Source organism: Brienomyrus brachyistius, chromosome 3 (genome assembly GCF_023856365.1).
Source record: "Brienomyrus brachyistius isolate T26 chromosome 3, BBRACH_0.4, whole genome shotgun sequence".
NCBI lineage: Eukaryota > Metazoa > Chordata > Actinopteri > Osteoglossiformes > Mormyridae > Brienomyrus > Brienomyrus brachyistius.
In genome coordinates this window covers 8,582,863-8,597,497 of record NC_064535.1, presented here as the reverse complement: position 1 = coordinate 8,597,497, position 14,635 = coordinate 8,582,863, and the positions used below count along the sequence as shown (strand labels likewise).

The window sequence follows — 14,635 nt, the reverse complement described above, 5'->3', positions numbered from 1 at the left end:
CCCCCAAAAAAAAAAAAAAAAAATCGAGCACCTGTATCTCTCGTCACATTGTCACCTTGGTTTCACGGTAAATCTGCATCAATATATTTTTTTTGTATACAAAAATGTTAATATAATTGCAAATAACGGCGAAAAAGAGTACATTTGTACAACAATTTAAAAAATAATTTTATGCAATGATATTGATAAGTACTTTTTTTGTTTACATAACGATACAGAGTATGGCACATCGAGGTTTATATAGTTTTAACATTTTTAACTCATGTTGAAGGCTTTATCACAATTCTTAAATCCTCTGTTCAGATAAATTATAATTTGATTATTCACAGTAAATCATTGTTTCAGAATTTATATTTACATTAATGGATGTAGTGCCTATAGACGCACGCACACGCAAGCAAAATTAGAGCTAAAAAAACTTTACCTTGAAAGTTAACTGTGTGCTCCACCTTGCAATAATCTGAATAGAAAGTAGAAAGTGACACAAAATGTAACGTGTAACAAGAGCAGGTCGTAGCTCCCCTAGTGTTTCCCTCAGATCTCCAAAGACAAACTGTATATCGTGAACGTCTGTATACGTTATGATGGACTGGCATCCCGTCGTGGGGGTATCCTACACCAGCCTTGTCTTCCAAGGCCACCCTTATACTCGGTGAATAAAAAAAAACATGTCTACATTCACTTCCGTTGCATGTGCGTCTATATTATTACCATACAATTCCACCTAAAATCCCATCCATCATTATCCATCTTCCAACCTCCTATCATTCTTTAACACGTTCGCGAGGGACTGGAAGCCATCCAGGCAGTAGAGGGTGCAATCTATCACTCCTTCGCAATGCACGTACACACACACGGCAGTTTACGGTAGTAGCTGGAGGAAAATATCTAAGCAAAAACCCCACGCTCAGAGAGGGATTCAGACACCCAACCTTAGTGGTGTGAGGCTATCGTGCCACCCCTATCTAAACACAACTTATCTGAAAATTTTTATTGCTAAAGAGAAACCGCTGTCATGTTTTTATTTCATTATTGATATTTATTTATAGCACAACGGCTCATGACAAACCACACACAACACATAAACTCCAAACCCAGGTGTCCAGTAATGATGACACTGTTTACGTCATCATTCCTCGACGAAACATGGTCGCAGTTGCTGCTTTAGTTTTTGCAGAAGGACGAATGTCAATAATACGATACTTCACAGTAACATCAAGTCGTCTGGTTTGCCAGGCTTTAACTGTGAACCCAGTTTTCACACATATGAATGGTATGTGTTGTTATTTATAAATTATTCGCCAGAATTTTATCAGTAAATCAGCACTAATATTCGGATCGAATTATTTAACGTTTTTGTACACATCCCAATAGCTAGATCATTTACAAGCGGGGTGATAAAGGACAAGGAGCCACTAAGAAAGCCGAAAACTCCACTGGGCCGGTTTGATAGTTCCGAAAAAGAAGATGCAAAAAATAAGGACGTCCTGGAAAGTAAGTATTGCATGCATGTGGGCTCTCCGCATTCATTTCAACCTTGGTGTTCTCTCGAAATTACTCAACTTAGTGCGACACACTCTGGCTATCATAGTTCTTTTAATTTTTAATTATGCAGTATTAGTTTTTATGCCAAATAATCGAATGATGTTGGACGTTTCAGGATTCCCGGACGATATAAACCCTACAACAAAGGAGAAGGGAGGACCCAGAGGCCCGGAACCCACTCGATACGGTGACTGGGAAAGAAAAGGAAGGTGCATAGATTTTTAGAAGCCTTGTATTGTAGAAACATTTAACTAATTAGCTTATAGTTACAATTTATTGAAACGCGCGATATGCCACCATAGACTGTATTAATAAATATGTATTTCATTGTAAACACGGACTGACCAAGGATTATTATGCCTTGCAGTCAGTCATCCTGGTTGCCCCTGTTTCTAATTTAGTGATGATTTTTCACAAGTGAGGCTGTATTCCTTATTGTGATTGTTGTTTTAAATTTTAGTTTCTAATACATTATTATTATTATTATTATTATTATTATTATTGCCTGAATGCATTCTACTGAAATGTGAAGGTACTTCATTAAATTTGCATTATTATTACTTCTGTGTTCACTTTCTATACACAAACACTCATTCATAGATAGATGTACGGTTAACTTAAGTAATATACAATTCTGGCTAAGCTTTATAATTATGGTTTGTGTTTTCTACTCATTAATGCAGTTTTACGGTACAGTGAAGCTTTGCCAATTAGGAGTCACATATAATATTTACATTACATATTGAAATTTTATTTGATTATGAGACGTTAAATTTATTTAGGCTAATGAAACCCTGCTCCGTGTGTCATTTGCAGAAATACAGGAGTCTTGGTATGTTTTTTCCCCACATATGACATCCTGCTCTCCTTTGAGATGTACACACACGTACGACTGAGAGCGAAGCTTGAGTTTGAGCACAGATCCGGGCCATTTATCCAGCACCCTTGGAACACTTTGGGTGGTTGAGTGCCTTACTCAGGGGCCCCGGTCACAGACACAGAGGCCTTACCTGCTGGGCCACGCGCTGTCCTGCTGTTCTTGACATATCCTTGAGAAGTAAAGAAGCAGAAAAGCACATTATTTCCAGTGGTTGTAAAGTGTGTTAATATGAAATGTGCTTAAAGCTTATTATCATCCCTCAGCAATCATATTTGTTTATTTTACATCCATGTACGCTTCTTAAACTCTAGTGCATGTGCTCCACATGGATGGTGTCATCACGAATTGTTGACGCTGTGGGCGCTTTTGCCTCTGCCGGTAAGAAGAATGTCACATGACTGGAGTTTAAACGCTGCTCAAAACGGATATGAAACCGCCGCTTTCTGTTAGCGACAGGGATATTCCTGATCTCCTGAAAATGAAAAGAAGTGATGCGTTGAAATTTTCGAGTAGTTCCCATTCACGTGTGTCTGGCATTTTAGCAATAACGTAACTCCGTAACCGATTAGCTGAACAGTAAGACAGGTAGGTCACATGTACGATAAGAAAAACTTTGTTGATCCCTGTGGGGAAATTCTTAAAGTAAGATTTAAAATGAAATTAGAAAATTATATTTTTAAATAATTAAAATTAAATAGTATTTACAATCAGCAAGGAGACTTATGTGTAGATATTTTCAAACAGTAAGAGTTAGATCATTGATTATTTGCAGCAAACAGACTGCCGGTAGCGAGTTTTGCCTTCACCTTTGAACACATTGCGATGCAAACAGCAAACGAAACCTTAAACCATCCCGACCGCTAGTGGGCGCTGCAGTTACTGTTCCGGGTGCTTCCGCGCTTTGCGATATTTAGAGCAGCAGCTTCTACTAGCCGCCTCGTAGTGCGCCGTGCCGGGGGATGGTTCTGTCCCTGATTTAATTTAACGTTACAAAAAAAAAGGGAACGCTGCGTGTGTGAGTTGTGTGGAGGCCGCGTTAACGGCGGGACAGCGCTGCCGGCGACATGACGACGCGATCGGAGCGGGAGAAGGCTCAGAAACTCAACGAGCAGCACCAGGCCATCCTGTCCAAAATGCTGAGGGAAGAAGACAACAAGTACTGCGCCGACTGCGAGGCCAAAGGTACGGCGGAGCGGCGGTCGTATGCTGAGAGGTGCCGGTATTTCTCCGAAAAGCGTCGCGCCACACTTTCTCTAACGCCCCATTCATTAACCCGCCGCTGTGCCGGCGAGTTAGCTTGTCGGCTAACTGCTAGCGAGGTCCGTCAGTCGGGGGAGACCCGTCGCTCGGCGTGTCGCCCTCAACCGCGGAAGACTCACGCTAGGCTGGATGATCAGGGACTTTTGCTGACTGCTGTTGTGTCCTGACTCGGAGTGTTTTATCCTGTTTCCCAGACCTGTGGCACCGGTGCTGTAACCTCCGCGTCCTCTTGTCCCTGTTTCTCCCACGGACTCCTACTTTGTAGTGGGGCTTTAACTGTCTTAATGTCTCTCTCCGAGAAAGAGAGCGATCGCTCTTGTTTTTCTGCTTTTGAAGAGCAGCACTTGTGTTGGTATTAAGTTAGGTAGTAAGGTGATTGTATGTAGTGTGGGAAATGACGACAGCCCCCATTAGATCCTGGCTGATCTCTTTCCCGTGGGAGATTATCGAAAGTTCGTGGGGGCCTTTGTGTTCCTTCAACTTCGTGTTTCAGATATGAAACCCGTTTTTGCTTGTTCAGGGTCATATCTCCCCTCTGGTGCCATTAGTTGATATTACTTATCCTGGGGCGTCGCCTGGCTCGTGCCAGTTCCAGTGAGGAAGCAGGTGAACAGTCTCTAACCTCTTTCTACCGAGGAGCCCAGACGGCGGTGAACCTCCTGAATAATTTACTCTTGGTGTGTCATTTCTTGGCTATACAGAGAACAGTGCGGTGCCTCCTCTGTTGATTCAGTCAGAAAAGGTCATGTCACTTAAGGTGACATTACTAATTGTTGTAGAGACTCAATGCGTGTGCCGACCATGCACCATTATGACATTGGCGTTGGATAATAGGCCCCTTGGACACTTCTCTTAGACATTAGTTTCATGCACGCACATATTCCCCCCCCCCCCTTGTATGTTTGACTGTCTGGATACCTGGGAAACTATGTGACATTACTAGCCAGTGGCTGCAGACGTAATGGCAGGAAAACTTTTCCATATGCTGGTACATGATATTGTGTACTGAACTTCTCTTGCTTGTAAGCCCGTAAATAGTTGATGAGACCTAGTTCACTGGACACCCCGTGTCTGCTTGCTTTAGTGGAGTCAGGACATTGCGAGGCTGATGCCCATTACCGTCCTCTGAATCTACCCCATTTTCTGCCCCCTCTGTGGCCTGAGTTTGGGATGCTTCCCTTTGGCCTCTTTGGGTAAAAGTGCAGGCCCTTGATTGCTTTGCCATCAATGAAGTGTGTGCGCCATGGTGCTCAGGAAATAATGCCTCACCTAGATTAATAACAAAAGTCTAGTTAACTTAGGAACTAACTGAGTAATCCTTAAGTTGTTTATACGTATATGATAGGAATATACAGTTCGAATGCTGGCTGATTAGTGTCTTAGAATTACTAGAGGCTTTACAGCAGAATGTAATTATACTGTCTTGCCCAGAGCAGTTTGACGCATTGGTATGTTCTTTCACAACATTACTCTATTCGATATACGCGCAACATTTGAGGCGTTGTTTGTATACGGCTGCAGGTGCTGTATTTTTGTCTATGTGTGTTATCTGTGTATTCTTTTTTAAATAGTCATTTTAGAGTCATTGTGCACTTCAGAGGAATGTGTGTTTGTTCCCCTCATAGTGCCATGGGGAACACCTACCTAATAGAATAGCAGTGAGCTGTGCGAGATGTGGCTTTTAGCCGGGCTGAGGGTTGGACTCTCTAGCAGAGCACAGAAATTCCTGTAGCTCCTCTGTTTTCTTGTTGCAGGGCCTGTTTGGGCCTGTTTAGCTCCCATAGGCCTGGCTGTTGTGATGGAGGTTTGACTAGACTCGTATGACTTTCAGAGGGGAGTTCCTCAGCATTTCCGACATTGGCACTAAAATGTTGATACTGTAGTGTGCGAGGGTGAGCACTGTGTGTGTGAGCGCACGTCTTTGTAATTATTAGACTGTGGGGACCAGATTTGCCCACAATATGATAAAAAAAAAAAAAAAAACGTTACTTTTTACTTTACGGGGACAATTTTTTCAGTCCACTCAAGGATAACCTCAATTTTATAAAAAAAAAAAAAAAAATCCGCGAATGCTATCAAAAACATAAAAATGGCACTTGTATTTTGTTTGGTTACTTATGGTTAAGGGTAGGGCTGGGTAGGGGTTAAGGTTGTCATTGTTGGAATTAGGGTTATGTCCATAGAAATGAATGGAGAGTCCCTTTAAAGAATACGTGGACTGAAGCGTGTGTATGTGCTTGCGTCTGCATGTTTGCACATGCAATGCTTCTGTGGCATTAGGAATGCTAGAGCGACCGGTCCACCCGCATTCATCCGTGTTTCTCACTTCCCGTCAACTCAGACCTCAGGGTTTGTCTTCCCTTTTGTGTCATCGTCCTCGTGTGACAGCTGACGAGGGAAAGGCAGGCACTCCTGAAGTTTTATAATAATCCGGTTACGTGTGTCTGTCTCACAGCCACGTCAAACGTTAACCCTTTCCTCACGGTTTTTGGCCTTACACAATGACATGATGGATGCGTGTCCTGTTAATGAAATATTTAATAATTTAAGGATTCCTGTTAGTGTATACACACACACACACTCAAAGTGTGTATATCTGTGTGTATGTATAATATATACGTTTTGAGTATAGGTGGATTCTGAGACCAGTCTGACATTTTTCCCCTACCAAAGATTAAATGAAATATTTGCATTAATACATTTCAGTTAACATGACATCAGTTAGCATCTGTGTTCTAACGACTTTGAATATGAAAATATAATGGTCATGTTGCTCAAACAAAAGTTTTGGCACCACAGTACAAGAAGTACTGTACTCATCCACAGTCAGCATGAGTCATACAAGGCTGCTTTTGTTTGGCTCAGCAACTTCCACGAAAATGAGCAGAAATATTTCTTAAAGTGCAAATTGTATGTTCTGTTCCCAAATTGATTTATTCTATATTTAATCGTAAAAATATCACTATATACCCCATCTAATAATTTCTCGTCAAAATGTAAACACCATTCTCCAGTACAAAATGTACAAGAGAGCACAGATAAAACTTCTAAGTAGTAATTAGCCAAACTTTAGAAAGGATGCAAGTCTGAACATCTAGCTTGTATAAATGTTACTGTGTTCAGATGTAAGAATAATATACACTAGTGTAAAGTACTGTAACCCCTTTACTTTCATTAGGGTTAAGGGCGACAGGTCCCCAGCAGTAACTAAAATAGCCACTTGTTAGTACCAGGGTATGCAGAAGAACATCTCTGAACACAAAACATTTCACTCTGTGAAGCAGATGGGCTACAGCAGCACAAGAGTTGTGATTTCTGCTGCAGCATTCAGATGGAAGGGTTGAAATTTTCTGTGAACATGAGTACATGGATCCATCCTGCTTTGTATCAGCAACTCAGGCTGGTGGTGTAATAATTTTGAGGATGTTTTCTTGGCAGACCTTGGGCCCCTTGGTACCAATTCAGCATCGTTTAAACGCCACAGAGTGTTGTTGCTGACCATGTCCGTCCCTTTATGATCACAGTGTACCAGCTTCTAATGGCTGCTTCCAGCAGGATAACATGCCATGTCTCAAAGGTCATATCATCTCAGACCGGTTTTTTGAGGATGTCAAGGAGTTCACTGCACTCAAATTCACAGTCACCACATCTCAATCCAGTTGAGCACCTATGGAATGTGCTGAAATGGGAGATTTGCATCATGAAGGTGCAGCTGACAAATCTGCAGCATCTGCTTGATGCTATCATGCCAACATGAAACAAAGTCTTTGAGGAATGTTTCAAACACCTTGTCCCAAAGAATTAATTCAGATCTTAAGGCAGGGTATACATAAGATGGTGTGTGTGTGTGTGTGTGTGTGTGTGTGTGTGTGTGTGTGTGTGTGTGTGTGTGTGTGCGCAGCACTTTCAGAAAGTCAGTTTTCAGAAATTTTGAGAAAATATTGCAAATTTATTGGATTTATAAAGTCTATTGACAAGCACTGTTTATAACATATCTAACAGACATTTTCTTTTTAATAAATATCATAATTTTCTTTACTGACTCGTTCTGTTCTTGCAATTTTGCTATTAATTGCCGTTGTAGTCACTGGCTCCCAAAGGGATACTAAACAAATGTTTGGAGTTTTATGTTATTGCAAAGGTGTTGCTACTTAAAAAGCACCTAATAAATCTGACATAATAAGTCTTGGAACAGCCCTTTTTGCGCTATAACTTGGGTTTCGGTTTAGTCCACCCTTCTGCGTCATGACTTTCCCCGTCGAGGTTTTGATATGCTGCGGTTTGGCATGAGAAACTAAATGGGAAGTTTTTGAGAGTTTAGTGAAAGTCTCCCTGGAGACGAGAGCCGGCAGACGACACACAAAATGTTTAGTAACTCAAAAATACGTACAACTGTGTTGGCTGTGTCTTGCATGTCTGTCATGACGCTCGATGTTTGATCTTGCTGCCATTTTGTACTGAATAGCTTGATTTATGTGAATTGTGGGGGTGGGATGCCCAGCTCAATAATTACACATCACTCTAAATTTGTACCTTGCTCTTAGTGGTTAGTTCAGGTTGAGTTGGATTGACACCCCATCCTGACCCCGTAGCTTCGAGGATGGACCCCTACAACCCTGCAAAGAACAGGAAGGCATAGAACATGCTTGGATGGATAGTTCTGGTTTAAAGTCAGTTCCCTGGTCACATTTCTGAAGCCTGCTCCATGCTTCAGAGGAAGCTGCTGTTTCTACATGGGCCAGCAGATGGAGCCAGAGCTGTTCTTGTCAGAGTGAGTCTTAAAGAAATGGGTCAAATATTAATTTGTATTTTAATGAAGATGAATTGTTTGTATCCAGACTTGCTGTTGATGGGTACATTAGTTTGTTAACACAACTGGCAGTTTACAGGGTATGGTGTTTTGTTTTGGTTGCCCTTAGACTAGAAGTGTGCATTTTGTGGGCAACTCCTGTAAGGCAGCTGTGAGACAGGCCCATGTTCCAGTACATGCTGCCTGATTATGACACGATTCGGCTGACGACGAACATCCCATGTGCAGTGTGCAGCTGCAGTATGGAATGCCAAAAACTAGGAAGCCACATCCGGGAATGGATCTCACTGCACTTCATCCTGTTTGCCACTTGTGGCGGCAGAGAGCTTAATTCATATCTTAAGTTATCTGACTGTTGAAAAGCTTCACAGCAGACCATTGACCCAGAGTAGGCAAGTAGAAAGACGTAACCCATAAGGAGAGATCAGTTTTACTGGCCAGCTAAGGTGACACTTGCAAGGAATTTGACTTGATGTTTCACTCCAGTATGAACAAGACACTAAACATTAATTAAAGAAAGTACGCATAAAAGAAAATAGAGGTGTAGGGTAATAAAAATCCTACTGCAATACTTAAAATAGTAAATATATGTGCTGTAGATCAGCAATTCTCAGCTCATGGGTCACGACCCAAATTCTGAAAGGGTCGCAATGCAGAGTTGGAAATGTAAGCATTTTAAAACCAGTAAGCTCCTATGCTGATCCACAATCAGATTTCCTAGCCCCGATCCTAGAATTAGCCTAAATAAACAGGTCTGGGGTCTGCAAATGCTTAGCGCAGAAGTAGTGGACACTCATCCAATCCAAGAAGCCAAACCACAGATGCCTAATTTTAATATTTACTGGCACATCCAATCAGATTTGTGCGATAGGCATTGATTGGCATAAATTTCAGAGTGCCCTGCGTGCCTGATCATAGCGTTAATTTAGACCGATACTTGATATAGGGTCGCAACTGAGCTGGCATGGTAACAATTAGGCAGCGGTGCAAAAAGGTTGAGAATCGCTGCATTAGATATGTATACAAACTAGCTGTAACCAATGTGAGACACAAGGCACAGCGATCAGCATGTAAAAAACGTGGTTTGACATATCAAGTTATTCGATTTATATAACATTCAGGTCCTTCCCACATGTGGTTGGCTGTTCTGAGCTCTTGTCTGTTTTCCATGGTTCGGAAAAGGATGAAAATCCCTGCTGTAAAGTAACAGGCACTCTTTGGTGTGGGTGAGAGGCAGTGATTTCTATGCAGTGCTGAGTCCATGCCCCTAGATGTAGGATGTCGTTCTGCAGACCCTTGCTTTATCCCAGTGTTTCTCAATCCGGTCCTTGGGGACCCACAGCCAGTTCACGTTTTTGCTCCCTCTCTGCTGCCGGCAAGGGACCGCTGTTTTATCCTTGCCTTTAGTCATTCAGCGCCTGTGATCTGCAGTTTTAAGATACGTCTTACAGATCCTAGGGGGAAAGTTTGTTTGCATAAAGAAACATAAAGTTGAAGGATATAAATGCAGCTCAAGACAAAGAACTTTTGTAGCAGGCAGCACTCGAAGCAGCGCCAGAAGTAGAATTTGACAGAAATGATTACGGTGAAGTGCATGCGAATGTATGGCGGAGGTTAAGCTATAGCCCCTGCAAAGAGCAGCGCTGTCCAGACCCTTTGAAAGGCTCTGATGCTAGAGTGTGATAAAGTGCTTTGCTATGCTGTTTTTCACTTGCAAATACATGAATATTGAATGTGACCCAGGCCCTTCTGCTGGCCGTTTACAGTACTGCAACAGGCTTTCAGATGTGTGTGTGTGTGTGTGTGTGTGTGTGGTGTGTGTGTGTGTGTGTGTGTGTGTGTGTGCGCGTGTGCGCGTGCGCGCGCTTTAGTTTCCTAAATGCAGCATTTTTTTAAATAAGCTCTTGTCTCTTGATTTTGTGCTACAACCACGCTTTAGGCTTAGTACCATTACTGTCACGCAGGATCCTCCTTTTGACACCAGGGGGGCGCTTTTGGATCGTGGCGCTCTCCTGCCCTCTTAGGACGTTTCCCTCAGTTCCCACTTTGTTAGACACAGCAGGGTTTGTTCTCCCCGCGTGATCAAGCATGCAGGGCAGAGGGGCTGCAAAGAGGGACATGGAGGTAAAGCCAGCGGGAGGGGGGGCATGCTGCAGCGGAACTGCATCACTGCGGCACGTTGGGATTCGCGCGAGCAGCGAATTAACCACATTAACGCAGACCTCCAGGCCAGGGGGCTCAGGAGAGGATGGCCCTCGTGTACCGGTGTGTGACGGCCACTGAGTGTCGCTGGCTCGGGATACTTGGTTTGGAGGGGAGGTAAAGACAAACCCCCCCCCCCCCCCCACACACACACACACACACACACACACACACACACACACCCCCACACCCCCTCTGCTGATCCACCAAACAAGAGGGGGCTGAGCCCAGAGAGGGATGGGGATGCGTGCACAGCACATTATGTTCTGCTATTTATTTAGTTGTTGATGAGCAGCAAATGGGTGTTGTTTGCAGCCCCCCCCCCCCCCCCCCCCCCCCCGGATGCTTTTCTGGGGTTCACAGCAGGTCACAGTCCAGCGTCTACTTTTGCATGGGTTTGGGGGGGGGTCTCCTACTTATTAGCTACATCCCCCTCCCCCCTTGGTATGGACATGCAGACATGCAGGTTTGATTCGTCAGGACTTTTTTTTCCATTGGCTCTCGTTAGGCAGTAATTAATCACCCTCTTAAACCCAAACCAGCAAAGCTTGGGAAGAGAAATGAAAACTGCTAAAAAACATTTGATGTTGTGTTAATTCAATTTTTTAAAGAAGATTGTGTATGCCTTTGTTAACACAAACTACTTGAGTGGAGGCACTGGTGCTGCTGCTGTTCGTGTGTGTGTGTGTGTGTGTGTGTGTCTCTCTGTCTGTCGTTTTCCTTCTTCTCTCCCTGCCAGCTTGGTCCGGATCGAAGCATCTTGTATGGGTTTTTTTTATTTTAAATCCCTCATCAGTTTTCTACCCTCTCAGTCTATTAATACAGCACTCAACGTTCATAATTACTCCTGCTGTAATCAGATTTCGTCTGTATTATTAAACGGCGTGCTTTCGGTGTGGCCGGAACCCTTCTATATGAGGTGGGTGGGGGTACCGGTGGGTGGAGGCGGGAGTCCGTCAGAGAGGGTGGCGGACCTACTGACCACCTCCTTCCCTGTTTTGCCTGGAGTTTGCTCTGTGACCTGGTCTGGGTTTGTACTGGAACACGGTTACCTGGGTCCAGATGAAGGGCCCTTTTGGTCAGTCCCTCAAAGTGCTTTTTGAAGTTTTCAGTTCAGAGTCCTGAATTGTTATGGTCCCAAACACTTCTATGCAGGCTCCTCTGTTCCCACGTTGGGGAAAGGCAAGCGCCGCTGTGGGGGACTAAGGTTCGGTCCGGCCCCGCCTTGCACGTGTGCCGGGCTGAATGGTGGCGGGTAGCTGACAAATGCCCTCTTGTTGCTCCACGGTGACACTGACAGAGGGGTACAAGTGGGCTTTCAGAAGCATGAACTCAGAGAGTGACTCTGCGTGTGTGTGTGTGGCCTGTCCCGTTGCTGTCAGTAACACACACACACACACTCCATGTACGTCTTCAGTGGGTCGCCTCTGCAAAGTGCTCACTGCCTCTCATGGTGTAATCGCTTCCCTTGGGATAGGGGTGCCTGCGACTGGGGAATGTCGTCACTGTGTTCCCTATTGCCGGAAGGAACCGGCTTGCAGGGTTTATCCACTACCAAGGATATTGAATTTTTCATATTATTTTGCTGCATTTTTGTTCTTAATGCTCTGCGTTGAATTGTGTGGAGCAGAGTGATAACATCTCAGTTAATCAGCTACTTAGCGTTAGCCACAGAGAGTACGGGGGGGGCGATTCATTACGCTAATCTGCTAACAGCCTGCTGAGGTGTAGTGTTGGGGGCGATCCCCTCCCGGCTTAGTCTCCTGCACTGTCCAATAGCTGGCTCTTGACAGATGCCCCCCCCCCCCCCCTTTTCAAAATTTAATCTATCCCAAAATGGCTGACAGTTCCAGACGGAGGAGTAGGCGGCCCAGTGCCCGGAGTAATCCATTTCCCGGCAGCAGGGGTGATTTATGAGCCGCCAGCCTGTCAGGCTGTCCTGTGCCGCCGGGCCGCGGAGCCACGTGGCCATCTTGACGTCGCTGAAGGTAGCGGTTTTTTCCCATGTGCTTGAAAGGTGGGCCGGGTCTCGGGTGAGTGGGAATAATGTCGGCGCCCCTGACAGGCGGCAGTTCGAGACGAGGATGGCGGAGGAGGGAGATGGAGGCCCGTGTTTTGGCCTGACGGTGACGTTTAGATGTGGGTGTAGCGCGAGACGGGGGTGTAGTTATTACTGGATCGTCATGATCACAACCTGATCGTTTAGCGGGTGTAGGAATGGAGCTAAGCTGCGATGTGTCGTGTCCCGCGGTGACGTAACTCCATCTCGTCCTCCGCACAGGGCCCCGGTGGGCGTCATGGAACCTGGGCGTGTTCATCTGCATCCGCTGTGCCGGAATCCACCGGAACCTGGGGGTCCACATATCCCGAGTCAAGTCTGTCAACCTGGATCAATGGACACCAGAGCAGATCCAGGTACCAAGGGTCCACCCACACTGGTGCTGCTGGACTGCTGCTTAAATCGCTTATTCTGCACACTTGCTGACTGCTTTTCACTATAAAATGGAACTGACGTTATATGACTGTTTTAAGGGGGAACTTCATCTTTAAAATCCGATGCTAACTTCTGGCCGTTCAGAGGCCTGAGAGTGAAATCATTTTGCTGAGCCTGGGATTTGAACACGCAACCTTCCGATTTGTAGGTACGACATCCTAACCCCTTTAATGTTTAATGTCCTTCTGCTGGTTTCTTGTCCCCTTGCAGAGCATACAGGACATGGGTAACACCAAAGCCCGTCTGCTGTACGAGGGCCACCTCCCACAGAACTTCAGACGTCCCCAGACCGACCAGTATCCTTGCTGTGTCCGTTCCCTCATGTGCTGTGAACGCCCACCCCCCCCCCCCCCTCCAGCCCCTTGCCTTTGTCACACTGCGGAGCCTCGCGGCGGCTGAGTGATTCCATATTCTCCCCTCCGCCGCCTCCGCTGGCCATAATTGAATTCCTTCCGCGCGGCGGCCGCCTTATCTGTAGTGATGTGCTCCAGGCGCTCGCATGCAAATAGGTCTGTTTGTGGGGCTTGGCGCTCTGCAATATTCCTTAAGCATCAAAATATATTGATCTTGACGGGCTAGGCTGGGTGTCCTCGTCCCCGGTGGAGTTTTTATTTTGCCAGTGTTGCCCCCCCCCCCACCACCACTGCACCTCCTAGTCCTGGAGGTGCAAAGATGCTGAATTCAAGTAGGACCAGCGGACCCGATAGAGGGTGTCTGTGCCTTTATATATGTGTGTGTTTGTGTTCGCTGACTGCCCCCCGCCCCCCCCCCCCAAACCCCAGTCCCTGCTCTCACTCCCCATTGGCCAGCAGCTCTGGGTTCAGCAGCTTCCAGTCTCTAGCTCATTGCCCCCTCCCACCCCACTGAGATGATGCATATTTCATCACTTAGCTTTGTGCTGTAATCAAAGTTTCATGAAGGTGCCGATCCTTTAAGGTATGGGGGGCGGGAGCGATTCCCTATTCACAGACCCCCCGAAAGCCTGTAGGACAGAGCGCCGGAGGCATGCTTACCTGCTGTCCCAGGCTTCGGGTTCGAAAGCAGCATATCTGGACCGTGTAATGTAGATAAACAGCTTCGTGACGCCATGGCCTTAACCCCAAGCACAGAGCCGTGGAGTTCTTCATCAGGGACAAGTATGAGAGGAAGAAATACTATGACAAAAATGCCCTTAAAACCAGCACGGTGAGTATCCACCAGGGGGAGCGTGTCTGTGTCCGACAGGGTCCCGGTAACCTGCCTGAATGGTGGTTCTGTCCAGTTAGGGGTGGGGGTGCGGTCTCGCTTTTGGAACAACAGGCCGCAGTGTGGATCTGCCCGGGTGGTGGGTTGCGTATGCAGTGCCGTCAGCGTGTCCCGCTGAGCACGTGACCTCCGTCACATGACCTCTGACCTCAGCGCTGTCCTAGCTGTGATATTGCCCCCTTGTCAGGTGACTTTCCCC

At 45.6% G+C, this 14,635-nt stretch overlaps 1 protein-coding gene and 1 long non-coding RNA gene across 2 annotated transcripts; both read left to right on the top strand.

Moving 5' to 3' along the window:
• Window positions 1–1,112: 1,112 nt before the first annotated feature.
• On the top strand, window positions 1,113–1,678 carry LOC125738590 (uncharacterized). Its single transcript, XR_007396867.1, has 3 exons — window positions 1,113–1,273; window positions 1,375–1,494; window positions 1,661–1,678. It is a non-coding gene; the product is annotated as an uncharacterized LOC125738590 (long non-coding RNA).
• A 1,425-nt stretch (window positions 1,679–3,103) lies between these two features.
• Window positions 3,104–14,623, top strand: LOC125738589 (stromal membrane-associated protein 1-like). Its single transcript, XM_049007740.1, has 4 exons — window positions 3,104–3,607; window positions 12,979–13,112; window positions 13,402–13,487; window positions 14,301–14,623. The coding sequence occupies exons 1-4, from the start codon at window positions 3,490–3,492 to the stop codon at window positions 14,560–14,562; spliced, it is 600 nt and encodes a 199-aa protein (XP_048863697.1). The 5' UTR covers window positions 3,104–3,489; the 3' UTR covers window positions 14,563–14,623.
• Window positions 14,624–14,635: the final 12 nt, after the last annotated feature.